The sequence below is a fragment of the Mustela nivalis genome, assembly GCF_964662115.1.
Source record: "Mustela nivalis genome assembly, chromosome: 7".
NCBI lineage: Eukaryota > Metazoa > Chordata > Mammalia > Carnivora > Mustelidae > Mustela > Mustela nivalis.
In genome coordinates this window covers 90,906,418-90,933,291 of record NC_139026.1, presented here as the reverse complement: position 1 = coordinate 90,933,291, position 26,874 = coordinate 90,906,418, and the positions used below count along the sequence as shown (strand labels likewise).

The following is a 26,874-nucleotide window of genomic DNA, read 5'->3' as shown; positions in this document are numbered from 1 at the left end:
CAAGTTGTAGAAGAATTAAGCCATTGCCCCTACAGGCCTTTCTGTTTCCTTGCACTTCACTTTATCACACTTTGAAGACTCTGTATGTTTGTGTGTGTGGTTGGTTGGTTTTGGGGTTTTGTTCTTTGTTTTTACAAATTAAAGGTACAAGACTTTAGTGGAGGAAGTAACTATAGTTGTGGAAATAGCAAGAGAACTAGATTTAGAAGTAGAACCTGAAGGTGGGACTGACTGAATTTCTGCCGTCTCATGATAAAAGTTGAACAATTGAGTTGCTTTTTGTGGATGAGCAAAGAAAGTGGTTTCTTGAGAAGGAATGTGAAGACTGTAGGAATGACAAAGGACTTAGAATATTACAGGGGTGCCTGGCTGGCTCAGTCAGGAGAGCACACGACTCTTGATCTCATAGTTGGGAGTTCCAGCCCCACACTGGGTATAGAGATGACTTAAAATCTTTAAAAAAAATTTTTTTTTAATTAGAATATTACAGAAACTTACCTGATAAAGCAGCAGCTGAGTGTGAGAGGTTTGGCTCCGTTTTGAAAATTCTATGGGGAAAAACTGTCTAAACAGTATCACACACTACAGAGAAATCGTTTGTGAAAGGAAGAGCCAATCGATGTAGCAAACTTCATTGTCACTTTAAAGAAATTGCCACAGCCACCCCACCCTTCAGCAACCACCAGTCTAGCAGTGAGCAACATCAAGGCCAGACCCTCCACCAGCGAAAGACCGACTTACAGGGTGCCTGGCTGGCTCAGTCAGTAGAGTGTGGGACTCTCAATCTCAGGGTCTTGACTCTTGAATTCAGCCTGAGTTCAAACTCCACGTTCGGTGCAGAGCTTACTTGAAAAAAACTTTTTTATATAACAATCATATTTAAGCAATATTTTATTTTAAGATTTTATTCGAGCGCAAGTGAGAGAGAGCACAGGTGGCGTGGCGGGAGGGATAGAGGAAGCAGCAGACTCCCCACTGAGCAGGGAGCCAGATGCGGGTGGGACTCCATTGCAGTACACCCGAATCATGATCTTAATTAACGAAGACTGAGCCACACAGGCACCCCTAAGCAAATTTTTAAATTAAGGCATACACATTGTTTTATTTTGTTTTTCAGATATAATGGTATTGCACACTTAATAGGCTGCGGTGTAGTGTAAACATAACTTTTATATGCACTGGGAAACAAAAAAATTCATTTGACTCCCAGTGCTTTACTTGCTTTATTGTGGTGATCTGGCAGCAGTATCTCCAAGGTGTGCCTATGTCTGCCACAGGAGAGAGCAGTCCCCTCCCTCCTAGACATAGGAAGTTAGCTAAACCGGACCCTTGCTGAATTGAGCCTCAGCTCAGGTCCACTTGTAATTGATGATCAGAGATACTAGGAGAGTCAGGGTTGTGAACATTTATTAGCTGCTCTATGCTAGATGGAACACGAGACACTTCGTATTCAGTAAGTCATTCACTTTTTGCAACAACCTCTTGATAACAGGAGTAGTTGCCTCATTTAAGATGAACTGAGGTTTCGGTTAAGGCATTTGCCAAGGCACATAGTAAAGTGTAGGAGCTGGGGTGGAAACCACTCCAAGCCCAGAGCCACTCTGCAGTCCCGAGGCCCACACCCCCTCACAGCCCTGCTCCTCTGGACTGCTGTCAGGAAAGTACAGAGAAGGACCTTGATGTGGCATAGGATCCATTTCCCACAGAAAAACCCATGGACTGGATCATCCCTTTTAAGAAGCATTGAAATTCCAGGATGTAGTGATGAGGTTCTGTGCTTGGGACCAGCTGGGGGACAAAGCATACAGAAGGGTTCACCCTAGCTTAGGCCAAATTATCTAAAACATCTAGATGAACCTGCTCTATTCTACCTCCTCAAAATTAAGAATTGGTTTCTAGATGCCCTTAAGACTGAAGAGTGGAAGAGGGACATCTGTCTTTAGATACATGGAAGGCTTGCACATATGAAAGATGTGCAGTGTGCTGTAACTTCATGGAAGCCAGCTTGGTTCTCGGGTAAACCTGCTTGATCACGGTCTCAGGAGACGCCAAGTTCACTGGCAGGGGCAGCACTGCTAACACTTTTGAGGACACTTGCTCTGTGCCAGATCCTGTGCTGGGTGGATTACAAGAATTATCTCAAATAATGCTCACCCTAGAAAGTAGTTCCTTTCAATGTTGCCATGTTTTAGGTGAAGAAACTGCAGTTTAGAGAGCTTGCTTGCCCAAGACTGATGCACAGGCTCTTGGCACCATGGCCCCTCTCCAGCATAGATAGGCTGGAGAGCCACACTGGGGTCGGGAGGCCAGGCAGTGATGCTCAGGAAGGGATTCTAAGGTCAGAAGGAAAAGTGAACCAGATAACTTTAAAGGACTCCTGAGGAAAAACGATTTTTTTCCTAAAAAGGCAGGATTCTTGTCACCTGCCCTCACAGGTCAGAGCCAGGTGACTAGAAGGAGGTGAACAAAACCAAATACCAACCCTAGTATCCTGCCCCTGCCTTTCGGGGATCCCTTAGAGTCAGGGCGGTAGGAACCTCCATCTACGTAGCCTCACCCCTCAGAGAGCAGACAGGAAATGGCCGGCCCTGACAGTGTCAAGCTGTGGCCACAGGGTGGCAGCAGAGTGCTTCAGCTGTGAAGGATGGTGGCAGACGCCCAGGTGAGGCAGAGCCTGAGTGGGGCTCCCCCATGAGCATGGGGCTTGTGACCATTGATGGGGAGTAATCCCCACTTTCTGTGGGCTCTGAAACCTTTTAGTCTCCTGTATCCCACTTTACTATCCACAGACAAATGTCAGAGGAGTGCCTCCATTTTTATCCTCCCAAAGGGCACATAGGCAAGGGGATGAAGGGGCTGGATGACCCCAGCAGCAGCCATAGTCACAAGAGGGACCAGGCTGGGTTATCCTGGCTCACTCTAACCCTGGCTCTTCCCTCCTTTCCTCTGTTCTAAGACATAGTGCCTAGACCTTCTTGACAAGACTTCCTTTATGCTTTTAGTCTCAAGTTAGCAAAGCGAGGAGGTGATCGATTGGAACTCTGGAAACTGTTGAGGAATTAGGGGTTCTTGAAGGCCCCCTAGGGCCTGGCTCTGACAAAGCATCGGCAATTAATGATGCTTCTTGAGCTTTGGAGACAGAATTTATGCATCTAATAAAGTCTATAACTCCAGCCTTAGGGGCTGGGGGCCGGAGGCTGGGAGCAGGAAGTCCCAGAGGTACCATGGGAGGGGCTCCCAGGCGGCTCCTGATGGAGCAGTGCATTTCCCTTGCCTGCTCTAGATTGCCCCTCAGGCTGCCGCGGGGTGGGGGGCCGGGCCACCGCAGGTATAAGAAGCGGGTATGGCTCCAAGAAGGCAGATGGCAGCATGGAGCCCAGGCGGGCCGCAGTGCTGCTGATGGTGCTGCTACTAACAGACGGAGGCTGTGCTGGAGGACCAGGCGACGGAGGTGAAAACCAGATCTTCATGGTAAGTTACTGCCCTAGCCCCATGTCACAATTTTTCTTTCTTTTTATTTTTAAAAAGATTTTATTTGGCGAGAAGGTGAGTGAGAAGAGGGGCAGAGGGCAGGGAGAGAATCTCCAGCAGGCTCCAAACGATGCAGAGCCCGATGGGAGGCTTGATCCCACCACCCTGAGATCACGACCTGAGCCAAAATCAAGAGTGGGGCACTTAACAGACTGTGTCACCTAGACACCTCCCCCTGCTCCCCCACTGTCACCATTTTTCTATCTCAGCTTGAGACTTGTGCTCTCAGTTCAAATACTCTGCTGCCAGGGTCTTCAGTGGGTCCTCAGCCTCCTACAACGTGCCTCTGAGTCTCTCCTTTCCCCATGTGACCTAAAATGTCCAAGGCCTTTGCCCATCTTCCCTCCCCAATGCCCCTGTACCACAGGAGGAAGACAGCGGAGCCTACCCACTGCAGGAGGTCCAAACCCCCGGGTCACTCTTGCGCTCCCTGCTCCAGGCCATGCAGAGACCTGGCCGGAGCCCAGCCTTTCTGTTCCAGCCCCAGAGGTGAGTCTGAGAGAGACAAGGTCCAGGCCTGAGCCAAACAGGTGGGTGGGGGCTGGAGGAGGGAGGGGCTGAAAGGACCTACAGTTGAAGATGGATTTCTCCCAAGGTTTGGCAGAAACGCCCGGGGCTCTTGGAGCAGCGAACAGCTGAGTCCCCGAGCCCGGGAGGGGCTCAGCTCCCCCTTCTGGAGTCTGGCTGCCCCTCAGCGCTTTGGGAAGAAGTGACCTGTCATCCCTTGATATGTATGCACGCGAGGCTCCCAACTACAAGGGCCAGGCCTCCCCTCCTCCCCTAATAAAGCTGTGGCTTCTGAATCCATGTGTCTGTCCGTCTAAGACTTGAAAGGGCAGCAAGAGAGCCCCAGGGCCAGGGCCACAACCCCTCCATCTCTGTCAAATCAAGCTCTGCAGGAACACAGGTGATGGGGCTTCCTGCCACCAGAACAAGATAGGGAGGCACAACAGGATACCCTGGTGCTAACCTCCTCTGCTGTCGGCCCTAGGTAGGGGAACAGAAAGAGCAGGGTTTAAGAATCCAAGAGGAAGCACATTTATTCCAGGCTCTCAGGGAGAGCCCCCAGATTTCATTCCCACTCATCATCATCAGTGCCATGAGGACAGATCTTGGGCCAGCCAAGGCCCCGTGGTCCCTGGCTGCTGGCCCGGTGTCCTCCTCAGCCTGCAGGCAGGCAGTCTGTGTCAGAGGTAGAGACGGCACCTCCAGGGTAGGGGGGCACCAGAGCTGAACAGATGCGTGGGCTGGGGGAAGAAGAGCAGGGAGCCAGGAGGCGTGTCCGAGTCCGGCTGGGGCTTTACTTGCTACCCGCCATGATCTTGAGGTACTGCAGAGCCCGGCGAGCAGCCTCCCCACGAGCTGCCTCTCTGGTGGTTGCGGAGCCATGACACACAGTCGCTGGCTGCGTGGACAGCTCCACCAGGCACTGGCAGAGCCCGCTCAGGCTCAGTTCCTCTGGAGACCGAAAGAGAGGATGGAGGTGGTGTTGGGTGGGAAGGCAGCATGGGGAGGGGGGTATCCTCATCTTCATGGTCGTGCCCTCCCCAACTCCCTGTGGGCCCGTCCGTACTTGCTCTGGCTCAGTCCCCACCATCCCCTGGCCTCCCAACTAGCCATACCAATATCCAGGTAGCTGACATGGAAGGCCTGCTCCTCAGACAGCTCACTAAGGACACTGCAGCAGGCAGGTCCCAGAGCACCTAAAGCGCCCAAGGAACAGCTGCGGAGGGACAGGATCTTCTCTCCCACTGAGTTCCGCAAAGAATCCCAAGTGCAGCCTGGACCCCGGTTCCGAAGTCCATCCAGGCGGGAGCCCACACCCTGACAAGATGGTGACAGTGAGAAAGATGCAGCCATGAGCTGAGACCCAGGCATTTAACAGGACATTCAATGTCAAGGAGAAAAAAAACCCACAAAAGGAATGCTCCAGCCAGCCAGCCTTCCCCGAGTTGGCCCCCTCTAACTACTGGAGTCTGGGCCAGGGGTCCAGGCAGCCTTCCTCATTCCAGTAAGTGCAGGCTCCAGGGCTCCAGCCCTGGCCCAGCTCCCCACAGCACTCGCCAGGTAGGCCTACAGCTGAGGTTGTGGGGAGGGGGACAGCCAAGGAGGTCTGGGAGAAAAATGGGCAGGAGCTGGCCTGGGATCCAGAGAGGCTCACCCCCAGGTGACAGGCCCAAGTCCCCAGTGTCCTGCCTGGCATGGAGGATGGACCACAGGGCCTGGCCCACACAAGCCACTTACAATGGAGAAGTGATCGTCATCGGGCTCTGCCTCATTCCCATCCCGGGCATCCAGAGGCACCGTGTGCACTCGAAGCAGCATTTTGGCTGCCGCATTACGCTTTGCCAGCTTTTTGGAGGTGCCACTGCCTGCGTGTAGGGAGAAGGTTGCTGGGTTATGATTCCCAACAGGCTTTCCAGTGCTTTCCACCCAGCTCAAGCTTGGGGGTCCCCTGTGGGATGTCAAATGGAAAGAGGAGCTTGGGCCCTGCCATGCACCTAAGAACCTGGTCAGCCAGAGAGGGTGGGGGGAGGCCAGGACAAAGCAGCAGCTGGGAGAAGGAGCTGAGCCAGGGGTCTCGGCCAGGACAGTGAGGCTGTAGCATAGAGAGGCTAGGAGTTGCCTGTAGCCAGGGCTGGAGTAGCTTCAAGAACTCCCCTCTGCCCAGTTACCAATCTCAATGAAACGTTCCACTCGGCAGGTCATGGTAAACTCTTTGCGGTGGGCTGGCCCAGACTCCTGGGTCACCGTGTACTCGGGCAACCGCCAGCCTTTCTGCACCACCAGCTCCTTGGGAGGGAGAAACAAGGGTGCACAAGGCAGAGTGAGAAAAGACTCCTTACATCCTCTCCCTCCTACCCTGGGAGCCTCAAATTCCAGGGAGGAGGAACGAAGGGGGATGGGAAAAGCCCTCAGAACAGGGGAAGAGCTCCCACATAACCGTCCCTCACAGCCCCAGGTCCGAGGAAAGACAGGCATGCATGAGAAATGAGGATGGGGGCACACCTGCAGAGCGCCAACAGGATTGCACTCAGACTGCTGAGGGGACACGGGGGGCTGCACCTCCATGGGGGGGTTCCTGAAGGAACAAGGGTCCAGGGCCAAAACTGATGGGGCTGTCCCTTTTGTGGCTCTCCATGAGTCCTAAGCTCTGCTCTGGTGTCCCCACAAACATCTCCCTAGTGTCTGCCAGGCAAGCAGCTGTCTCTCCAAACATCCAGCCTGCTTCCTCCTTTTCCCACCCAAGTGAGGTCTCTTCCAGGGCCCAGGCCCATTTAGATTTTTCTGGAACACTGGATCATCACCTTGGCAGGACAGTGGGCGAGGGGCTGTATATCCAGTCCCTGGAAGCACCTGATGGGAGGCATACACAGGACCATCATGTGACCAACTCAGAAGAAAATGGGGCCTTCGAGACCCTTGAACATGGTCAAACACCTCATCCCTGTGGCTATTTAAAAGTCATAAATTACCTCCTGTCCCAAGAGCTTACCAACTGGTGCAAATTCTTCAAATTCTGGTCCCCAACTATTCCATCCTCTGTTTTCTCTCAGACTTCCTCCTGCCTGACCAGCTGGGGCCAAGGGCTGGGGGACCAGGAGCCAGGACCCCTTCCTCCCCCTTCAGGCCAGCAGGAAATACAAGATACCTGGTTGGAACAGCAGATGGAACAGGAGTAGCAGCTGCTGCAGCAGGAATAACTGGAATGTCCTCAGGCAGTGAAGAGTCTAGGGGAGAAAAAGAACTTCCCGAGGGGAAGGGGGCCTTTGATTCACACCCATGTTAGGGGTGGGGGGAGTAGAGGGTGGGGACCCAGGTCCTTCTGACCTGCCCATTCCCTAAGAAAATTCCTTCCCACTGGAGCCAAAGACTCAGGGAAGCTTAACCACCAGCTTTTCCTCCTCGGAGCCTTTGCTGCCAAACACTGGATCAAGAAGACTAAGAAAAGGGAAGGAGGGTCTCTTCCTACCCAAGAAACACGGGGAGGCAAAAACCTCCAATGTAAGTTTGGAAGAGGGAAGGACAACGTGCTAGAGAGAGGAGGCATGTTGGGGTGCAACCCCTCTAGCCTCAGCCTCCACCCCTTTCCCTCCCTAGCCGGGCCCAAACCACAGGCACAGCCCCTTGACATTCCCCCCAAAGGGTCCTTCACAGCAGCAGAAGCCCTGGCAGCATCCTGCTCTGTCCAGAGGAAACTCTCAGGAAGGGGCCAGGTCAAGGTGGCTAAGTGTCACCAGGCCAGGCCTACTGGGCAGAGGAGGTGGCGCAGGGGCCTGGGTTCCTGGCAGGGCCTCTAGGAAGCCTTGGCTGTTCCTCCCTCACCTGCTGTCCTCCAGGGCCGGCTCCAGCATGCTCCCCCCTTTGAGGTGTTTGAGGGCCACCTCAGCTGCCTTGTGCTTGGCTGCCTTCTTGCTGGGGCCCTGACCTGAGAGAGGGGCGTGGGCAATACTGGAGGTCACTGGGAGGACAGAAGAAAAACCAGCATCCCACAGCTTCTCTCCTCATAGCTGGAGGGAGTCAACCAAGCCCCTCTCACCAACTGCCCCTGCCCAAGACTGGAAATGTTACACTAGTTGCTAGAAGGAAGGGCTTTTATCTTCCCCAGAGCTCCCCAAATCAAGCCGTGTCAGGCGGAAGCCCCTGAGCTCAGACACCTTGGGTGGAGATTCTTTCTCTGCTTTACTTTCCTCTGGGAAGCACCTTCTTTTCTCTCAATAAATAGAGATGGCTGGAAAAGCAGAAAGAGGGTAGGCTCTAGAGTCAAGGCCTGGCTCTGCCACTCACTAGACATGTGACCTTACACCACTCACTGAAATCCCTCTGAGTCTCATTTCCCTCCTGTTCAACTTGAGGATACTACCACCTCTATCGCAGGATCAGACTGTGGTTTAAGATTAACTAGGAATTTGGTCAAGCACCTGGAACAGAGCCCAGGGCAGCAGGCACTGACTCCCCCCAAATACTTCACTGAGAATTTGGTTTATCTCCTCTTTCTCCTCTAGGATGATGACAATCTGCCAGATCACTGTCCCAGTTCTGTGTGCTCCTCTAACTCTCCCAAGCCCTTCCCACCTCCTCAAAGACCCATTTTCCCAAACCAGTCAGTGGCTTTTCCCCTGAAATCTCTCCTTCCCTCACTGGCTTTGGAGAAAAGGACTGGGAAGAGACTCCAAGAAACAAAGCCAACAGGGCCCTGGGAATGCACACCCCAGCCAGGATGCCCAAGCCTTCCTCACCAGTGCAGCTGGTGTCGCCAACGGTGACCCGGAAGGTGAAATTAGGCTGGTGGGCTTGGCCCTCGGCTTTGAGGAGGTCGTACACGGGCGTCTTCCCTATTCTGGTCCCATACTCCTGCAGAAGGCTGATCGGGGTCTTGCCCGGGTTGGCTGCCAGCATTTGCTCTATACTGGGGGAAGCGGGGGGCACAGACTCTTATCACACGTCCAACTCTGCACCCACCTGGCCAAGCACTGTCATATCAGACCCAGGCACACTATGGGGGACATAGGGTCCAAGGGACCCCGGAGAGTAGAGAAGACATTAGCTGGATTCAATGTGGAGTAGGGATGCAGGCTGGGAAAGCAGGGTGCACTGCCCCCAGAGCAAGCGGGGAATGCACTGTTCCAGTTTCAGTTGAGGAGGAGGAGCCCGTACCCCAGTGCAGTTAGGAAGTTCATGTCCCCTGACAGAGTGCAGGCCAGGGACCCGGTACCCACCAAATGCACTGAATGTCGAGAGCATAAAGCCCAGTGCCCCAAGTGCAGTCTGGGAACCAGGCCAACCCCAAACTATTTAGAGCAAGAGACAGTGGCCACTGCCGGGATGCATGCCGGGAACCACGGCCCACTACCCCAGTGCTTGCCGGGAACAACCCTCAGGCCAGGTGCATGCTGGGGCCGCGCCGCTACCTCCGCACCGCGCCACGCTTTACGCCCGGCAGGGATCGGTACAAAGCGGCTCACCTGGGCAGCCCGCAGCCCGTGGTAGTGCCGGAGCCCTGTTCCTCTTCACTCATTCCCACCTCCGTCCCCGCGGGCGCCACCGCGACTGCAGCCTCAATGTACCCCAATACACCGCCGACGAGCTAGGGCCGGGGCCAAGCCCCGAGTCGCGGCCGGTCGGGCCCGGCGCGGGGCATGCCGGGACATGGAGTCCCCCGCCCACCCGACTCCATGAGTCTCCACCCGGAGGGGAGCTGTCCGCCCCACAACCCTCCGCGTGGTTTGCCCCAGCAGGTAGCACCGCCTTCTGGGAGGAGCGGAGTCGTCCACTGTCGCTTCCCGAGCTGAGGGCGGTTTTGTGTGTGTGTGTGTGGGTGGGTCTGTGTGTGTCTGTGTCTCTGTGTGTGTGTTTGTGCGCGCGCTTTTTTTTTTTTTTAATAGCGTCCCGCCTCCTTTTTTCCGCGTCTCCGCTCCCTGGAGCGGGCTTGCGTAGTAGCAGAATGGAAGCAGCTGGGGGCGGGGCGGTAAGGGCTAACTGGAGCCCTGGACTCTTTGACTCCCGAGGAAACTACAGAACCCAGGCGCTCGCGCGCCAGCTTTGTCGCAGCTGGAAGGGCAGGGTCAGGCATGCACGAAAAGCTTCGCGGTATAATTGGTTATTTCCGATTGTGCTTACTTCTCTAGGCAGATAGCAATTGGTTACTTAATTAGAAGGCAGGGACAAGGAAAGAGTCATCCCCCTCTGGCTCCGCCTCTTTACTGAGGAAAGGTTGTGATTGGTCCGGGGGCGAGGCGGCTGTCGGATCCTGGCTCTTTGCAGGCTTTGGGGGGGTGGCCCTTACCTGGACGCGGGAGGAGACTGTTCTTTGCCCCTGAAGCGGTGGGGCAAGCCAAGTGCGTCTCAGGCAGTGCTCCTTCAGCGCTCGACCTAAACTCCTGGCCCTTAGGCCTTCGTCTCACAGCACCTGCTTCCTTTCCCTAAGTTGCCCTTCACCTCCCTTCCCCTTAATTCTAGCCCGCAGCCTGTCTGGTTTCAGTTCTTTTCTAAAGCCTTTTTAGAATGACCCTAGTGAACCTTTCTGTAGCTGTCCAGGAGATCCCCTTTGGAGCCTGAGAATCAGGCTATAGTGGGACACTATGACTAGAAGGACGAAAACTAGTCGTGGTCTCATTCCCTCTGCCTGTGGGTCTTGGTCTCTCAGCCGAAGAGACAGCAAGAGAGGCTTCTGGCCTCTTAAAACTAATCCACTAATCTGGGTGCAGAGCAGAACACTTACGTTTGGGTCCCAGAGCTCCAGTCTCTCCTCCCCAAAGTCTCATGACCACGGGTTAAAAGATGTTGGAAAATCTTGTGACCTTGGAGAGAGATCACGAAAATGTCTGGTTCTAATGAGTGTCCTGAGAATGGGTCAGGTAGCGGAGGTCCAGGGCAATCTTGGAATGATCATGAGGAACGCTGGAGGGGGACGGGGAATTGAGCTGAGTGGATTCTAATTGGGTAAAACTGGAGTGGTGACAATTAGGGGAAGGAAATCTGGCAAGATCGGCATGGCAGGGGGAGCAATGCTAGAGCTCTGGGCGGGTGGGGGGTATCCCACGTTGAAGGGCTTCTGTCTCTGGGAATAGGAAGGAGTTTATAAGACTGGTCATAGGGGGCTCCGACGGAATCAGCGTAAGGCCCGAGGTGCGACTGTCATAGGACACCGCCTGCAGGGAGGTGAGGGGCCCAGAAGGGCCAGGGACGAGCCTGGAGCGCGCCGGATGGCAGCAGCAGGCTCCTTTAAGAGGCCGGCGGCTCCAGCGCAGCATCCCCCGCTCAGGGCGTGTCCGTCCCGGGGGGCCAGGGGCGGGGGCCTTGGAAGGAGCGGGAGTTCAAGCCGAGTGGGCAAGGGGCTCGGGGTTGGGGGTCGGGGGGAGGAAGCTGGGGCTGACACCCGTGCACCCGGACACCGCACGAGCCTCGCCTGTGACAGCGCCCCGGGTCCGGTCGAGGGCAGCGGGGGGAGGAGAGAAGGAGGAGGAGAAGGAGGAGGAGGCGGGAGCAGCATCCGGAGCCGAGCTGCAGCAGCGCCGCCTTTTGTGCTGCGGCCGAGGAGCCCCTGAGGTGAGAGCCTGGCCGAGTTGGGGGGTGGGGGGCAGGGATGGGTCCGGGTCCGGGAATACGGGTGCGGAGGGAGGGTCGGGGATGCAGATGTGGCGGGGTGGGGTAGGGTGGCGCGGGGATGCTGAGGCTTCGGGGCGGAGGAAACTGGGGACCTGGACCCGACGCCTGTGGGGATGGGAAGGAGGGGAACGGAGCGGAGGGACGCCGCGGCCCAGCTTGGAGACGAAGGGCCTCCGGAGCTGGAAAGGACCGTATGGGGTGGGGGTGGGGGGATGATTGGGGGACAGACTTAAAGGACAGCGGGCAAGAGAACACCCTCCTCTCCTCCCACTCATCTTCCAGGAGGAAGAGAGGTAAGGAGGAGGAAGAGTTTGGGCCCTCTCAGGGAAGGAAAGGAAGGACGGGGCCTGATGTGCCCACCGCCTGCCTCACCACCACCCCCACTCCCACACTCAGCCCGCTGCACCTGAGGATTAGAGGGTGCGAGCACCTGTTCCTGGACGCCCAGGTGATGGCCCTCCTCCCCTTCCCTCTGATGCCCCCAATCCCCTCCAGCTGTGGTATTCACCTTCTCCATCCAGCTGTTGCTTCTTCCCCTCCCCCATTCATTTGTGGTTTTCTCCCTCTTTCTCTCCATCTCCTCTGGCTCCCCTAACCCAATTCCCCAGCCCAGGTCTTTCAAGAACCTCATCCCTTTCCCCCCACACATTTCTCAAACTCCCTGGCTAAAAAATAAGCAAGAATCTGTTCCACACAGTTGTGCCTCCTGATTAACTATGGCCTTGGCTGAGGGGAGGGAAGAGGGGGTCAGAGGCTCTATAGAGAGTGGAAGGAAATCAGTGGGGTGTCCCTTAGCATAGAAGGAGTCCCACCTTTGGGGACTTTAACTCTGCACCTGCTCCCTCTTGAGAGAAGAGTGGGTGGGTGGCCCTCAGCCAAGAAGGAGTGTGCCTGAGGTCTCTCCCCAACCCAGAGTCCTCTCAGCCACAACCACCGCCTCCCTCCAAATGACATTTCCCTTCCATCTCGCAGGATGGACTCCGTGGCTCTGGGAGCTCTGATTGTCACCTGGAGGGTAATATCGAGGGAAGGCAAGCACAAGGGATTTTGGAAGGAAAGGGGCCAAGAGCTCCCTGGCCTTCCTGTCCAGACAGCAAAGTTTCCCAGAGCACTATTCAGAGCCTGCTCTCTCCCATCTCACACTTCAGGGTGGCCAAGAGTGCTTACCCTCTTGGGGGGGAAGTGCCAGCCACTCATCCGTTCTCCCAGTGGAGACTGAGGTGATGCTAGGGAGACCAAAGGTGTGATATCCCAACTCCAGCACCCATGAAAACACAACTAAATACCCATCCCCGAATTAAACCCAGCTATGGGCAGAGGAGACAAGAAGTTTAAGTTAGGACTGGCTTTGGACATCCTGTGTGTCCTTACAGCTAAGGATGGCAGGACCCCTCTCAAACCAACTGCTGTGTCCCCCTCCTTCCCCTGGAGGTGACAGAATGGTCATCTGGCTTTCAGGAAGAGGACCCTAAATCCTAGTGCCCACCACCCCAAACTTGCCCAGTGGCATCTCACATGTGGTCCTCCCTCTCCCCTGCCTGGCCTGGGGAGGAAGAAGGGACTAGAAGTCCCTCCTGGGGCAGAAGGAGGATACTGTGGAGACAGGCTAGCAGGTGACACGTGGGCTTCATGAGGGGTTGACCACAGCAACTGGTCTGTCTTGTTTGCTTCCAGGAGGACCAGGGTCATCTTTGCTTTTGGGGAGGGTGCTGAGGTAGGAACACTAGGGCTGAGGGGCCTCAGGGTCATTCAGGACAAAGAGCCCTTGGCCTTGGGTTCCTTCTCGCGGTGCTCTTCTTTTTGCCCCTTGCGTTTGCCCACCTCCCTTTCCACCCGTACCCCCTCTACTGCCGATGAGGAAAAGGGGAAGAAGGGAAGGGAATCATATTTATAAAAGAAACCCTGCTCCTGCTTGTTAGGCACTTTTCGGCGTGGCTCGTGTTTCTAGGGAGCTTCATGCTTCGTGCCGGGTCCTGGGCCAGGAACCTTGCTGAGATTCTCTCACTAGTGTTAAAAGACTAAGAGTTGAGTGTTCTTTTCATCTCTGTCTTAGGAATGAGGAAACTGAAACTTAAAGAAGTAATTTCTTTAAACTTTGGGGGAAGAGCTTAGGTCTTGGACTTAGGGCTGTCTAACCCAGAACCACTGTGTTCTAGACTGTATGACCGCTGTGACAGGGGTACCTCAATCCGTTCAGAGAGAAGAAACAGGTTTGTTCAGAAGTGCCTTACTCCAGATTGCCTGCCTGGTCAGGAGCAGAGACAGGACATCAACCAAACCTCTCTAATTCCCAGGCTACCCACTCACCCACTGTCCCAAGCTGGGTGACAGGAGCAGATGGGCACTCCTGATTTTTATTTCTCATTTTCAATTCAAAATCTGATTTTTTTAATTTTAAAAGCAATTGAAACTTATTACTGAAATATTAGAAAATACAGATAAGCCACAAGAAGGAAATAAAAGCATCCACAACTGCACCTACCTAGAAATGGTTACACTTCGGTATCTGTCCTTCCAGATCTTTTTATATTTTTATTTCTTTATGATTTTTGATCTTCCAGATCATTTTAAATGCACATCCACCCCAGGAACTATTTGCTTAAATGTGCTGTACTTCTTCTGGGTCCACCTAAGGGCCTGAGTAGGAGGGACACTCTGGCGCTTCATACTCTGCTTCTACCCCCTTTCCCTTCCCTCCTGACCTTAAAGGGTAGGGCTGTGGGGTGATCCCGGGCTACGTTGGCCAGGGGTGAGTATGTGGTGCAGGCCTTCTCCCTTAGTCCAGAGGAGGTGGAATGATAGGATTTGTAGAGGAAGGACTGAGGGTCTGGTAGCAAAGAGGCCAATGACTGGGGACTCCAGCGCCCCATGGCCACTGGGACCCGATATTGAGAAAAGTCCTGCGGAATTAGAAGGTCTGAGACCCAGTCTGCCTTTTTCTGGTCAGACGAAGAGCTGGCCTCTCCAGAAGCCACAAAGACAGACCTGGTGTCCAACTAACCAGGAGGACAGTCAGAACCCAGGCAGTGTGCTCACAGCATTCCCCACATCATCTTAAACTGTCCCCACCCCAGAAGGTAGAGGGGGCCTTGAAGGGGTAACATTCTTCAACTTGTGGCAAAACTAAGGTTCTGGCTCTGATCTCTCCAAATCCAAAGTTAGCTCTTTTTTCCTAAATAGCCCTGCCCCCTCCCCCTGCCCTGTTTCTGCCCAGCTGACTAGAAGAAGAGGTGGTGGCACCAGGGGGGGCATCTCAGGACTTGACCTGTATGAGGCTGGGGGGTACCTGGATTTAGGGGTGATCTCCAATTTACCCCAAGTTTGTTGGGGAAGACATTTCCCCCTGATGAAGGCACTGACAAAGTTGTAGTGCCTTCCATCTGAAAAGAACCCTGTATTCAAAAAGAAAAACAGCTGCAGCCGGTGGCCAGGAGGCAAGGTCAAGAGGGGTCATGGTCCTTTATCCTATCAGGATCTCAAAGCCTGTAGAGATGGAACTAGCATTGTGCCCCAGAATCTTGGGTTTCCTTTCCCTGTGAAGACCTTGCTTCTCACCCTCACTCAAGAGAGAAGAACATCCCTCTTTTTCCTGAGGACAAACTGAGGTCCAGGGCAGTGGTGAGTGCTCAGTGTGAGAGCCTGCAATTTAGACAGATGGCCTAGCCTCTCAGCTGAGCCCCCAAGACTGCCAGACATGCAACTTGGCCTTGAGATTGTGCTGTTAGAACAGGACAGGACAGGAGAGAGAATTCGAAGGGTTCCCTTGCCACAAGCTTCCAGCACTTCGGACAGGAGAACCAGGAGGAGGAAGAAGCAGAGGGACCTTCCAGGACCCACTCCACCACAGGCTCCTGAGTGGGCACTCTGGGAGTCATCAGCAGAGAATCAGGTAGCTGAAACTGAATTAGGACCTCCCAGGACTCTGAGGACTCAAGAGGCTCAAGAGAGCCTCTTGCCCTGGCAGATGTAGGATTCAGGGACCACTCTGTCCCCTCACCCAATGTGTGGAATTCTGCGCAGTAAGCGCTTGGTAAATATGGTTGACAGGATGATGGAGATATCCACCCACTCCTGTCACATCTCTGCCCTTCCTCCATGCTCTGCATAATTGATGGTCAGGGACGCAGTTCCCCTCCCCCAAGGTGACCTAATGTCTAGGCCAGGGGCTTCTGGCATAACGTGCCCCCAAAGTCCTGGCGCCAAGGCCCAGCTGGGGAGCAGTGGGACACAGCTGGTAGGTCAGAGATAAAGGAAACTGAGAGGGCTGTGTGTTGGGAGAGGAATCTCCAGTTGACTGTAGCTCCCTGGGGCCTGGCTTCCCCTGACTCCCTCAGTTCAGTCTGGATGAGCTGTGTTAGCCTAAGGACAGGTTGGCGGTAGCCTGAGGAGCCCAGCTAGAGACCCTCCCTTTCCCTGGATCACATCTCCTACTTCTTCAGGTAACTCCCACTGCCCTAAAAGACAAACAGGTGAAATGGTTTCTCTCCCTGTCTCCCTAGTTGCGAGCCCTTGGATACCAGAGGGGCCTCTGGGGAAGGCTGGTGAACTGGAGGGAGGCTTGGTGGCAAGTGCCTGAGCATGTCACCCTCTCTATGCCTGAAACTCCTAGTTGCCAAACACCACATGAGGACTGAGAACTTTAAAAATCCAGGTGTGGTGCCTAGTCAAGGCTCAGCTTCTAAATAGTAAAGACTTGGGAAGGGCACAGATGGTCTCCACGTTTTCCAGTTCTTTCTCCGCTACTTTTTTCTCAGTGCCCTCTCTGCTTTTCACATTCAGGCGTTCAATCCATCCTTTTCCGATTTGATTCTCCCTGCGCTTCACCGTTGCGGTCTCTGAATTTCTCCGCTCGCCACCCCCACCCCGCCCCGTTCTCTGGGTGTGCCTGTTGCCCTTCTGTGTCCCTATCTCCCCATCTCCTGCTTTCTCTGTGGCACTGCTTCCCACATTCCAAGCCGAATCCCCGCTCCCCAGCACCAATGGCTCTCCCTCCGCTCGGTGCCCGGGCCGAAGATGCGTCTGCATGAGAGGTCGAGGGAGGTATGCGAAGGAGGGCAGCGCACCGGCGGCCGACTGAGGGGGCTCGGGATCGGAACCCTGATCCCCGCCGGGCTCCGGACCACCAGCACAGGCACCGGCCCTGGTCAGGGGCGGGGCCCAGGCGCAGCCCCGCCCCCGCCGCTCACGTGACTCTGGGCTAATCTTGTCCTGGTGACTTCACACGCCGCCTCGGGCACAGTCGTCATGGTTACGCCGCAGCGCCCAGCGCTTCCCCCAACCCGCTGAGTCCCCTCCCCTTCCCCACCCGGACCCCCTCCTTCCGCCGCCGGGCCCCCGCCCGGTTCCAGCCACGCGGCCCGCGCCACGTGACGGCCGGGAAGGAGGTCGGGAAGGGGGAGGGGGCGCTGGGGCCGTAACCCCTTCCTCCCCGCCTCGGAGGGCCTTCCTGGGGCTTCCCGCGGGACCCACGAACGGCCTGATCCAGCCCACCCTACTTGCGAAAGGTGGCTACCTTTCCAGCCACCCCGCCTTGGGGGCGCGGGCCAAAGCCCTGGGATCCTGCGGAGTAAATTCTTGGCCTGGGTTTGTCGTTGGCATTACGGTGTACATCTCCTCCCCTCCACGGCGCCGATAGCTCGTAGGATATTTTGAGGATTCAGAGGCTGGAAATGACTGTGACTAAAGCTTTCTGAGTCTGTTTACTGAAGAATATAGAGGGACCGACGGGTACAGCTCCATCCCTGGGTGGCGGTGAAGAGCCAGGGAGCTCCTGCATCTTTAGCGTAGGGGCGGCCTTTAAGACGACCGTCCTGCCCGCGCACCCGTGCTGGGCGAAGCCTGGGATCCCCGGGCGAGAGCGTCGGGGGTCTCATGGAGGGCGGGCTGTCGGAGGAGCCGGACTCCTGAGCCCACAGTGCCTCCGGACTAATGGGAGCCACGATGAAGGAGGTACAGGGGGGCTGTGCCGGCCCGATATCAGCTCAGAGCGGGGCGGGGGAGGGGTGTTGGTGGGGGGAAGACAGGCAGGAAGGAACACTTCCAGGACTGAGTGAGATTTGGAGAGATGGCTGGGGAAGCGACTTCCAGGAAGAGAACGCCCGGGGGCGGAGCTTGCGGCTTTTCCTCAGAGAGGGCACCCGGGGCAGATTATCCAGTACCTCTGTCACTTGGGGCGAGTGTCGTTTTGAGGATTAATTGAGCTAATGCGCCTGTCGGCAGAGGCTAACGTACATCGTAAACCTTGCCTAAGTTAGCCATTCTCATTAGGGGCCTTGGCACAGAAGCCCCATGTAGCCTGGTGTCAGCTCTGTATGGCCCAGGTGCCAACAGCAGTGGGAGGCTGGCGAGGGACCTGAGCATGGAGATAAGGCTGGTGGGCCAAGGGCAGTAGGGGGTTCTTAAAGGGCTTGAAGCAGAAGAGGGGGTGCTGGCCAATCTGTGTTTTAGATAGATCCTTCTAAAGAGTCGTGGAATATGGAGTGGGGTGGGGGTGGGGGACGCTGTGTTAAGTAGTGGGAGACTAGGAGGCAGTCTCGGGTTAGCTGACACAACCAGAGTCCAAAATTAAAAGTGAGGTGAAACTAGAGAGAACAAACTGGCATTGGGTCAGAGCTTTTTAAATGGGCCAAAGTCAAGTAGAAATCACCTGAGGTGCTTGTTAAATATGCATGTTTCAGGCCCACCCACAAACACTGAAAAATCCTCGAGAAGCCTGGAAATTGTTACCAGAGTTGATACCATCAGGAGTGCCAAACTTCCATGTCCATCTGTGTCATCATCCAGTGGCCCCTTTTTATGTGTAGATTCCTGTCCCTCCTCTCCCGTTGTGATTCAGAGGCTCTGCTGCAGGGGTTCAGGAAGGACCCTAATATGAGGAACAGTTAGAGCATCACTGTCCTCAGGAATCCTCACATCTCAGGATCCGTTAGCAGACTAAATGTGGAGGAAGACGGAAGACTAGAATGACTCCAGATGCCAAGCTCTGGACAGGTTTGGTATAGGTTGAAGAGTTTGCTGTGCCTGAGTGATGATAGCTAGTTTATCCCCTTTGTACAGCTGGAGAAATTGAGGCCCAGTCCAGTTTGCCTGAGGTCATACAGCCAGTGTATGGCAGAGGCAAGGCTAGAATTCACATTCTGTTTTTAAACATTTATTTATTCGAGAGGGAGACAGTGCACAGGGAGAGGGAGAGAAGCAAACTCTGCTAAACATGGAGCCCGTCACAGGGCTTGATCTCACGACCTTAAGCCAAAATCAAGAGTTGGATGCTTAACCCACTGAGCCACCCAGGTGCACCCCAACTTTTAAGATTTTATTTATTTGGGGCCTCTGGGTGGCTCACTCAGCTCAGGTCATGATCTCAGAGTCTTGGGATTGAGCCCCACATCAAGCTTCTTCCTCAGTGGGGAGTCTGCTGCTCCCTCTGTTGCTCCTCTGCTTGTGCTTTCTCGTGCTCTCTTTCCCACTCTCAAATAAATAACATTTTTTTAAAAAAGGATTTTAATTTTTTAAGAGACGGAGTGAGCAGGAGCTGGGGGAGGGGCAGAGGGAGAGGGAGAAACAGGCTCCCCACTGAGTAAGGAGGAACCCAGATGCTGGGCTTTCTCCCAGGACCCTGGGATCATGACCGGAGCTGAAGTCAGATCCTCAACTGAGCCACCCAGGTGCCCTTAGAATTCCGATTTTTTTAATGGTTACTTTTAAAATAGCACCTAGTTACAAGAATTGGAACAAATCTCCATCTTCTGGAAAGCTAGTATTTGGTTTGGAAGCTGGGGATGGAGTGATGGAGAAGCATCAAGGAGACAGGGCCTCTGTAACTGATCCCCTGAGGGAGCAGCAGAACCGATGTCAGGCCTAAGGGGGGAGAAGCAGTAGGCTTCTGCTTGTCCTGACCCAGCTTCTGCTTCTGCATCTGCCTCCCCACTGGATGGCTCTGCCTTGTCTTCTGCCCCACTCCGTCCCCACCCACCCCCAGTTCGGCTGAGGAACTTCAGGCTTCCCTTACCTTGGCAACGCCCAGGTGTGTGTGAGCACTGGAGAGGGAGTCCCAGATGAGAACCCGAGGGTGCCTTGGGATGACTCCCACCTGAGACTAGTGTTCCTGTGAAGCCTCAGCCATCTCACGTGTAAGTACACCAGTGGGAGCCCCAGGTGCCTCCCCAGCACGTGGGAGGCCCAGGAATGTCCTCTCAGAGTGTCTGTGTGTCACCTGTGTGTGCCTCTGCGCCAGGGAGACCTTGGGTGTTACTATCACAGTCCTGAGGCTGAGACTCAGAGTAGAAGGTGTACGTCTGAGACACCCTTATGTGACTTCTGCATGTCCATGGGAGCTTGAAGTGACAGAAATGGGAGCTCCAGTGGTGAATTACAGTAGTCTTCTGAGGAGAAGGGGACGAGTCTGTTACCATAATACTTGAGTTTCTGGCACAAGCTCTGGGTCTGTGCCTGAGTGTGGGGCTGTTGCCTGGGTCCAACCTGAGAATGTTGCTCAGGGATGTTACTAATGGAGGCTCCAGAGGAAGCTCATGCGTCGGGTTACTGAGATGGGTCCCCAAGGGCGAGCGCAGCTCCAGTGGTACTTCTGGCGGGGCTGTGGGGGGCCCGGATCCCCACCAGGCTTCTGCCTCTGAGGTGCGGCCCCAGCTGACCCTCCATCCCTCGCTCTATTCTCCTAGGGCCCACGGCCCCCCGCCGCACCCAGGCCCAGAGGCCATGGCCTGCCTCCATGAGACCCGCACACCCTCTCCCTCCTTCGGGGGTTTCGTGTCCACCCTGAGCGAGGCGTCGATGCGCAAGCTCGACCCGGACACTTCTGACTGCACCCCTGAGAAGGACCTGACACCCACCCAGTGTGTACTCCGAGATGTGGTGCCGCTGGGCGGGCAGGGCGGGGGCGGGCCGAGCCCCTCCCCGGGGGGAGAGCCGCCCCCTGAGCCTTTCGCCAATAGTGTCCTGCAGCTCCACGAGCAGGATGCAGGGGGCCCTGGGGGAGCCACGGGGTCACCTGAGAGTCGGGCATCCAGGGTTCGAGCCGATGAGGTGCGGCTGCAGTGCCAGAGCGGCAGCGGCTTTCTGGAAGGGCTCTTCGGCTGCCTGCGACCTGTCTGGACCATGATCGGCAAAGCCTACTCCACAGAGCACAAGCAGCAGCAGGAAGGTAGGCCGCATCCTCATGGGGGCCCTGTCCCTGTCTCCCTGACACCTGGTGGGCAGCCCCATCTCTCCCCCTGGGGCCCAGCTGTGGCCCCTCAGCAGCAACCCCCCCACCCTGCCCTGGCTTTGTTGGAGGCCCCCGTTGGCTCCTTTCCCTGTTCCCTTTGGCTCCTTGGCCTCTTGTGGCTTGTTTTTGGCCTGGGCCCCCGAGTCCCTTCAGCCAGCCCCAGGCTTGCCCCTATGCCTGCCCATCTCAAGCCCCTGTGCATGGCTCCCCCAAGCCTGGTGGCACTGTGTCTCCTGTTCACAGACCTGTGGGAGGTCCCCTTTGAGGAGATCCTGGACCTGCAGTGGGTGGGCTCAGGGGCCCAGGGCGCGGTGTTCCTGGGACGCTTCCACGGGGAGGAAGTGGCTGTAAAGAAGGTACGGGACCTGAAGGAGACGGACATCAAGCACCTGCGGAAGCTGAAGCACCCCAACATCATCACCTTCAAGTAAGGTCCCAGGCAGGGGTTGAAGCCTGGGCCACTGGGCTGTGGGCAGGGGTCAAAGGGGGCTGGGCAGGGACAGGGAGTAGAGAGGGTCGGTTTCCAAGTGGGAATCAGGGGCCTGCGAGGCTGGCCCAGGCCCTAATGCCCCCTTTTGGCCCCCAGGGGCGTATGCACCCAGGCTCCCTGCTACTGCATCCTCATGGAGTTCTGCGCCCAGGGCCAGCTGTACGAGGTCCTGCGGGCTGGCCGCCCTGTCACCCCCTCATTGCTGGTTGACTGGTCCATGGGCATCGCCGGTGGCATGAACTACCTGCACCTGCACAAGATTATCCATAGAGACCTCAAGTCCCCCAAGTGAGTAAGCCAGCAAGCACAGAGAAGCTGACGTGCATGGTCTCCTGCAGGTGACCCCCCAGCCAGTGTAGCCAGCTCCCTGCTTCCAGACCCCCGTCCTGAGTCCATGTGGCCCATCTCAGAAACCCTTCCCAAATGACAGTCCTATTTCAGGAGGGCTGTGGCAAGCCCCCGGCCTCTGGGTGTCCCAAATGACTTAAAGTTAGAGTTGCTGCAGCTAGAAGAGGTGTGGAGAGGGGCCTGGCCCCCAGCTGACTACGATCTTTACCAGCATGCTAATCACGTACGACGATGTGGTGAAGATCTCCGATTTTGGCACTTCCAAGGAGCTGAGTGACAAGAGCACCAAGATGTCCTTTGCAGGGACAGTAGCCTGGATGGCCCCTGAAGTGATCCGCAACGAGCCTGTGTCCGAGAAGGTTGACATCTGGTGAGGGCTGGGCTGAGCACCGAGGCGGGCAGCTAGCCAACCCTAGGGAGGGAGGGGGCTTCCAGGGCCTCTGGAGGGAGCCCCTCCCAAGGGATGTCCCCTCTTATCCCCAGGTCCTTTGGCGTGGTGCTGTGGGAACTACTGACTGGTGAGATCCCCTACAAAGACGTAGATTCCTCAGCCATCATCTGGGGCGTGGGAAGCAACAGTCTCCATCTGCCAGTGCCCTCCAGCTGCCCAGACGGCTTCAAAATCCTGCTTCGCCAGTGTTGGTAAGGACGGCCTGGCAAAGCTGTGAAGTGAAGGGTGGTTGCTGGCAGTTGGATGGCACCTGGAAGCCAGGCCTCCAGGCCCAGAATCCTGGACAGGGAAAGAGGGACAGAACTCCCTCGTGACTGAGACCAACTGTGCCACCTTGGGCAAGTGTTATCATCCCCTGAGCCCGTTTCCTGGTCTGTATAAGACGGACCCCAATCCCGGCTGTCCAGAGCAGCTGGGGTGCACCTGCAAAGAGCCAGCACAGCCCCGGAGCAGGGTGGCTGGAGCAAGAGGGCTGCGTTAGAACCCAGGAAGGGGAGGGCCCTGGAGCCTTGTTTGGAACCTAGACTCTGAAAGGAGGTTGGTGATTTCCCACTTTTGGTTTACCATTTCCCCAAGCATGTCTGTCTGAATGGAATTAATCAGAAAAAGATGTTCGGAAAATAGGATTAAATAGGTTTCCCTACTGCAGGACTTTGATGTGCTAATGGGAGAGCAGAGCCAGTGGACCAAGGAGCTGGTCACGGGGCACACTCTAGCATTCTCTTCTCCAGGAATAGTGCTCCCGGATGTCCAAGGCTCCCGGATGTCTATCTGAAACAGAAGGGTCCCCAGGACACATCTGGGGAGAGGATGCTCTAGTTCCTTTCTGGTCATCCCTAAAATTTCTGTCTCCACTCCTCCACCCCAACTCCATGCCCTCCAGGAACAGCAAACCAAGAAATCGTCCATCGTTCCGTCAGATCCTGTTGCACCTGGACATCGCCTCAGCCGACGTCCTGTCCACACCCCAGGAGACTTACTTTAAGTCCCAGGTGTGCTGTGGGCGGGAAAAGGGACACCTTAACTCCCTCCCTCTGCAGAGAAGAGTGTGCCCTCTGAGGGGATGTGGGGATGGGTGGAAGGGATGGTAGGTTTGCTTTTAGGAGGGCTAAGAGCCCATCCTGGCCAGTGCTCCCTCTGTGCTCAAAGGAGGTCCCTCACCCCTCATTGTCTTTTCACCCCCTAGGCAGAGTGGCGGGAAGAGGTAAAGCTGCACTTTGAAAAAATTAAGTCAGAAGGGACCTGTCTGCACCGCCTAGAAGAGGAGCTGGTGATGAGGAGGAGGGAGGAGCTCAGGTGTGTGCATGTGTCTGGGAAGGGGATTTCATCACCAGCAGGGACCCTGGTCCAGTTCCCAGAGACTGGGACTAATTACAGCACCAGGTGACACTGGCTCACCTCAGAGACCCTTCTGTTTCAGACACGCCTTGGACATCCGGGAGCATTACGAAAGGAAGCTGGAGAGAGCCAACAACCTGTACATGGAGCTTAATGCCCTCATGTTGCAGCTGGAGCTCAAGGAGAGGGAGCTGCTCAGGTAACCGTATGTGCCCCATGCATCAGATCTCCTCATGGAGCTGTGACACAGAGAACCTACAGAGCCTGGGTCCCCCATTTTGATCACATGCCAGACTGAGGTGTCTTATCATAGGAGGGAACAAGCTTTAGAGCGGAGATGCCCAGGTCTGCTTAAATCACACCCTTCCCGAGGCCTCCTGCATGGGAACACTATGGAGAAGCTCATCAAGAAGAGGAACGTCCCACAGAAACTGTCACCCCACAGTAAAAGGTGGGACCAGAGCTCTCAAGTGGTGAGGCTGCAGATCGGCAGGGGGAGTGCTAGAAACAGGGGTGGAGACCAAGGATGCCCAGAAGATGATCTGTGGGGGGGTAGGGGGGGATAGACTTTGTACTGCCCAAGGTTGGGGAGGGCTTTCAAGTTATCAGTCTGTTCATCTCAGACTTGTACTTTTTCCCTCCCCTACCAGGCCAGATATCCTCAAGACTGAATCTTTGCTACCTAAACTTGATGCTGCCCTGAGTGGGGTGGGGCTTCCTGGGTGTCCTAAGGGCCCCCCCTCACCAGGACGAAGTCGTCGTGGCAAGACTCGTCACCGCAAGGCCAGCGCCAAGGGCAGCTGTGGAGACCTGCCTGGGCTTCGTGCAGCTTTGCCACCCCATGAACCTGGGGGACCAGGAAGCCCAGGGGGGCTAGGAGGGGGACCCTCAGCCTGGGAGGCCTGCCCTCCAGCCCTACGTGGGCTCCACCATGACCTCCTGCTTCGAAAGATGTCTTCATCATCCCCGGATCTGCTGTCAGCAGCACTGGGAGCCCGGGGCCGAGGGGCCACAGGGGGAGCTGGGGATCCTGGCTCACCACCTCCAGCTCGGGGAGATACCCCGCCAAGTGAGGGCTCCGCACCAGGCTCCACCAGCCCAGATTCACCTGGGGGAGCCAAAGGGGAGCCACCTCCACCAGTAGGGCCTGGTGACGTTGTGGGGCTGCTGGGAACTGGAAGGGAAGGGACGGCGGGACGGGGAGGAAGCCGGGCTGGGTCCCAGCACCTGACCCCAGCTGCACTGCTGTACAGGGCTGCTGTCACCCGGAGCCAGGTAAAGTATGGGGTGGTTCCTAAGCTCCTACCCTTTCGTTCTCCCCTGGGCCCAAGTCCACAACTCACCTCCCATATTAGGTCTTCATCTTAAGCCATTCCCTACTTAACCCTAATGACTATGTTCTCTTCTCTTGGGTCCTTACTGACCTCTTCCCACTTCTGACCATAAGTCCACTCCTCTTCTCTCCTGCAGAAACGTGGTATCTCATCGGAGGAAGAGGAAGGAGAGGTGGACAGTGAAGTAGAGCTGCCATCAAGCCAGAGGTGAGTGACATGTACAGGAAGTAGTGAGTGTTTTGCTTAGCAGGCTGTGGTGTGCCAACTGTAACCCTGGCCTCTCCAACATACAGGTGGCCTCAAGGCATGAACATGCGCCAGTCACTGTCTACCTTCAGCTCAGAGAATCCATCTGATGGGGAGGAGGGCACAGCCAGTGAGCCCTCCCCCAGCGGCACACCTGAAGTTGGCAGTACCAACACCGACGAGCGGCCAGATGAGCGGTCTGATGACATGTGTTCCCAGGGCTCAGAAATCCCACTGGACCCACCTGCATCAGAGGTGGTTCCTGGCCCCGAACCCAGCTCCCGACCCATCCCACACCAGGACCTACCCAGAGGGGAGCAGGTGAGTCTCAGAAACAACTAGGTACATTAAGAGCAGATGCTTAGTTATTCAGGACTTTAGAGGTAGACAGACGAAGACACCAGAAAGCTCAGTCAGTATTTAGCCTCCAAGTCACTCAATATGCAAGCCCATTCCTCCCATACCAAGGGGCCTATATCCACAGGGTGGATCTGAGAGGCCCAGGGTATAGAGCACATAGCACTGTTAATAGGTGAATGGTGCTGCTTGTACAGCAGCTGTAAATCGCAGCCAGGATGAATCCTGAAACCGGGAACCCGGTGCCTTGGCATCTCATGGCCTCAGCCACTGAAATCTGAAGACCGTGAAAAATCAGGGAGCTGCTGGCTATTACAAGACCTCAGTGAAGGATCCTGAAGGAATCGATCTCTAACACCAAGAGCTGCTGAGCCTCCCCTCACTGTACTTCTCTTCTTCACAGGGCCCTCCCACTAATGAGGACTCAGACTGTGACAGCACTGAACTGGACAACTCCAACAGTGGTGAAGCCTTGCAGCCTCCAGCCTCCCTCCCTCCATGAAAGCCACTCTGATTCCTGTACATAGAAAAATTATTTATATAAATAATATATAAGCGCCACATAATCAACAGAGAAAGATGGGGCTGTCCCAGCCTTAAGTCAGGCTCAAGGGAGTCTGACCCCTGACCAATTCACCTGACGAAACTCTAGGGCTACTGGCAGCTGTGGAAATGAAGGACAAGTACTACCCTAGAGCTGTGGGTACGGGCAGACTGGCCCCTTCCTGCTTCACCCCATTATGTTCAGCGAGCGGTAAGGCAATAGAAAAGCCAGACTTGCCTCTTATGTTCCTCTATACTCTTTTCCCCCAACCCTGGGGGGGAGGAAAGGGAGCCACTTATACTGCACTTTTTTGTTTTCCGTTTACTCTGTTTACACATTTTGCACTTGGGAGGAGGGAGGCGAAGGCTGGGTCCTCCCCTCTGAGGTTTCTCAGGTGGCAATGTAACTAATTTCTTTGTCCCTCCATTTCTCTGCCCAGGCCCTGGCTTAGGGCTGAGGGGGAGGTTAGGAGATTGTGAAAGCATGTGATGGCTCAGGCTGAAGGAAGGGGATGATAAGTTTTAAGTCCCTGCTTTTATCCTGGTGCCTGATTGGGGTGGGGACTGTCATATTGTAACCCCTGTGAAAAATCTTAAAATATAGCCACTCCACGCAGGCCCAGCTGTTGAGGGTTTTCTTGGTGAATGTATGGGGCAGTACACATGGCTGAAGTAGGAGCCTTGGGCTCCAGACATGATCTGAGGACTCTGGACAAGTTCTTCCCTCCTTTTATGCTTTCTTCCTCCCACTAAATGAACATCACTCAAAGTGTCAACCTTCTAAAATCATCTGCATAAATGAGAGCAGGTACATCTTTAGGACTTTAGGAGAAGACAGAAAATGTTAAAACACATATCCTTATAGAGATAACTGTAAATGAACATTCAAAACAAAAGACTGGTT

At 55.4% G+C, this 26,874-nt stretch overlaps 3 protein-coding genes across 16 annotated transcripts; 2 read left to right on the top strand and 1 right to left on the bottom strand.

Moving 5' to 3' along the window:
* Positions 1-3,184: 3,184 nt before the first annotated feature.
* On the top strand, positions 3,185-4,334 carry NPFF (neuropeptide FF-amide peptide precursor). Its single transcript, XM_082741573.1, has 3 exons — positions 3,185-3,471; positions 3,899-4,020; positions 4,127-4,334. Exons 1-3 carry the CDS (start codon positions 3,370-3,372, stop codon positions 4,242-4,244), a joined length of 342 nt encoding a protein of 113 aa, XP_082597699.1. The 5' UTR covers positions 3,185-3,369; the 3' UTR covers positions 4,245-4,334.
* A 211-nt stretch (positions 4,335-4,545) lies between these two features.
* Positions 4,546-9,887, bottom strand: TARBP2 (TARBP2 subunit of RISC loading complex). Of its 7 annotated transcripts, none has more exons than XM_082741558.1 (9): positions 9,498-9,887; positions 8,772-8,941; positions 7,858-7,960; positions 7,184-7,279; positions 6,541-6,613; positions 6,207-6,324; positions 5,776-5,903; positions 5,154-5,355; positions 4,546-4,989 (listed from the first exon to the last, which is right to left on the bottom strand). In XM_082741558.1, exons 1-9 carry the CDS (start codon positions 9,548-9,550, stop codon positions 4,832-4,834), a joined length of 1,101 nt encoding a protein of 366 aa, XP_082597684.1. In that variant the 5' UTR covers positions 9,551-9,887; the 3' UTR covers positions 4,546-4,831. The 7 variants fall into 7 exon arrangements, with proteins under 7 accessions (XP_082597684.1, XP_082597689.1, XP_082597685.1 ...); XM_082741563.1 differs by having other exon boundaries at positions 7,184-7,262; positions 9,498-9,862; XM_082741559.1 differs by having other exon boundaries at positions 8,772-8,936; positions 9,498-9,859.
* A 91-nt stretch (positions 9,888-9,978) lies between these two features.
* MAP3K12 (mitogen-activated protein kinase kinase kinase 12) lies at positions 9,979-26,592 on the top strand. Of its 8 annotated transcripts, XM_082741516.1 has the most exons (16): positions 11,458-11,580; positions 11,923-12,088; positions 20,319-20,492; positions 20,592-20,800; positions 21,107-21,290; positions 21,450-21,641; positions 21,913-22,071; positions 22,185-22,343; positions 23,036-23,144; positions 23,339-23,448; positions 23,573-23,689; positions 23,804-23,941; positions 24,141-24,765; positions 24,961-25,031; positions 25,118-25,391; positions 25,831-26,592. In XM_082741516.1, exons 3-16 carry the CDS (start codon positions 20,356-20,358, stop codon positions 25,927-25,929), a joined length of 2,583 nt encoding a protein of 860 aa, XP_082597642.1. In that variant the 5' UTR covers positions 11,458-11,580; positions 11,923-12,088; positions 20,319-20,355; the 3' UTR covers positions 25,930-26,592. The 8 variants fall into 8 exon arrangements, with proteins under 8 accessions (XP_082597639.1, XP_082597638.1, XP_082597643.1 ...); XM_082741512.1 differs by having other exon boundaries at positions 11,348-11,580; positions 20,319-20,800; XM_082741517.1 differs by lacking the exon at positions 11,923-12,088 and having other exon boundaries at positions 11,357-11,580.
* The last annotated feature ends 282 nt before the right edge of the window (positions 26,593-26,874 follow it).